The 2,500-nt window shown below is 39.3% G+C and overlaps 1 protein-coding gene across 1 annotated transcript in view; it reads left to right on the forward strand.

The window, feature by feature from the left end:
- LOC138002163 (vesicular inhibitory amino acid transporter-like) overlaps positions 1-2,193 on the forward strand; it is a 7,044-nt gene extending 4,851 nt beyond the window's left edge. The window contains exon 2 of the mRNA XM_068848246.1: positions 995-2,193. Within this exon, the coding sequence (XP_068704347.1) occupies positions 995-2,193 (1,199 nt within the window). The remainder of the gene's footprint in view (positions 1-994) is intronic.
- Positions 2,194-2,500: the final 307 nt, after the last annotated feature.

Here is a 2,500-nt window from a genome sequence, read left to right on the forward strand (position 1 = left end):
ATGGTGCCGGGGAAACGATCACTGTCTCCATTATCGAGACGGATCTGTTTGCAGCTTTTGATACTGCAAATAATAACTTGCTCCTTTCAAGGCTTCACCAACGATACGGTATTTTTGGTACAGTCCTTAATTTGTTTAAGTCTTATCTTTGTCATCGTACTCAGTTTGTCAACATTCAAGTAAGAGTGTCCTGTCAGCTGGCGTGCCACAGGAGTCTGTTTTGGGACCTGTACTGTATTTTATGTATACATCTCCTATCAGTAATGTTCAGTATTAAGAACTATACATTAATTATCATCTGTATGCTGATGATACGCTTTACATCGCTTAGGGAATAGGGAAAAATATGGTGATTCGCTCTCTTACTTCATTTTCTCTTGTTAGGACCCAATCGTATTTTGTGAAAACTAAATAATTCTAAATTTCTTAACTTTCTTTAATTTCTTTGCTCAAATGTTACCAACTATTCGGCCTCTTTGCTCAAGATTTTGTTTCATTAATCAATCGATTTGATAAGGGTAAAAAAGAGTGAATAAGATAAGACTGTTGATCTACGACTTTGCAGTCTTGTGCACTTTGCGCACGAAAAAAACCAAAGGGCCGCAAATCTTAACCAATCAAAAGACGCCATGCCACGCATCACTGCTTCTGCCGTGTTTTTTCAGGGACATGACAACTGATATTCGCGGGAACGGATATTCTAAAAATAGACTCTTTTGTGGCTGTGCTGGGGAGACCACCCATGCCATAACAACACTCTTACCTAATTCACTCTTGGGGTGAATTAACCCCTATACGAGAGATCTAACCCCTTCATTCGTCTCTTTTATCATGTATATGCATAACGTATCTTTTTTTGATCGGTCTTCTTTCGGTAACCCATTTTCCTTTTGTATCGATCCACAGATCATTCAAACAGTGGATACTTTCATTGTCCTGTCTAAAACCTTCGGCAAATAACCAGATTTTCCTTCAATTTTGATCATGAATTCAGATGATCTTTCTGATGAAGAACCTGAAGCGATCTTAGAGCTGAAGTCTAGCGACGCTGAATTGTCCACAGATGACGAACCCATAGAAGACAGAAGCTCACATCAAAGTTCTACTGGCAATTCATCACTCTGGACATCGGTTGCTAATATCCTAAACTACATGGAAGGCATTGGATTCCTTGCATTACCGTATGCTATCAAACGGGGTGGAATTGCCATTCTTGTGGTATTTCTAATACTTCCAGTTTGTGCGTGGTACACAGGAAAAATTTTAATAGGGTGTCTTTATGACACAGACGAAAAGAACAGAAAAGTGAGGTCAAGGTCCACTTTCAAAGAATTGGGAGAAGTACTTTTACCTAAATATGGCGGCTATGTATTTACAGTTTTTGTGAACCTGGGTCTTTTCTTTGGCTCCGTTTCATATCTGGTTCTATGTGGATCACTTATGAGCCACAGTCTCCCGTCAGTTCCTCTTACGATGGCAGCGTGGATATGCCTTGCAGGAGTCGTGGTTTTTCCAACAACGTTTTTTAGTTCTCTGAAAGAGATTGGTTGGTTAAGTATCATTAGTGTTGTTGCATTAATTTCAGTTGTAATAACTGTTCTTTGGTATGGGATGTCGCACATGGAAAATTGGAATCTGGAGTCCATTCTATTTTGGAACGGCGAAGGTGTAAGGATTGCTCTTCCAATTTTGATCTTGGCCTATGGCTCGCTTTATATTTTACCTACAGTTGAACATAGCATGCGCGAAAAACACAAATTCAACCTGGCTCTTGGATTAGCCTACATCATAAACGTTTTCATAAAGATAGGGTTTTCTTTTCTTGCGTTCTTGTCGTTTGGGTCAAGTACAGATCAAGTTATACTTAATAATTTACCCGAAGCCCCAATTCGCACGTGCACCAGTTTTCTTTTTACTGCAATTTGCGTACGTTCGTATGCCTTGACTGTTTTTCCAATATTTGTCTTTATCCAAACATCTAAAGCTTACCAACAGGCTTTCTCCAAATTCCCAAGGATTGGTTTATTTCTCAGTCGGACAACCGTAGTCATTTTAACGGTGTTAGTAGCAATTATACTTCCTAAATTTGCCTTTGTTGTTTCATTCACTGGAAGCGTGATCGACTCGATGGGTTCCTTTGTTGCACCATATGCAGTTCACCTGAAGTTGAAATTCAATCAACTAAAACGGTAGGAAGTTTTCCCGGACGTTCTTGTTATCATAATAGGAATTACTTGTGCAGTATTTGGTGGTATTTGCTCCAGCCAAGCCTTAGTTGCAGGTTAAGTTAACTCTTTTGCATCAAAGGCCCCAAATTTGAATCTTGATAAAAGTGATTATCAAAGAAACTCGGCTCAACTTAACACTTCAATTGTTTTCAGCCAGAAGCTGACTAACGAAAATGAATACCGAGAGTTATATGATTTTGGGGAGCTTAGGCAAGACGAGACGTCGACTGCAAAACAATAGGTTTAGTGAGCAAACAAAGAAAACGGCTTTG

Source organism: Montipora foliosa, chromosome 5 (genome assembly GCF_036669935.1).
Source record: "Montipora foliosa isolate CH-2021 chromosome 5, ASM3666993v2, whole genome shotgun sequence".
NCBI lineage: Eukaryota > Metazoa > Cnidaria > Anthozoa > Scleractinia > Acroporidae > Montipora > Montipora foliosa.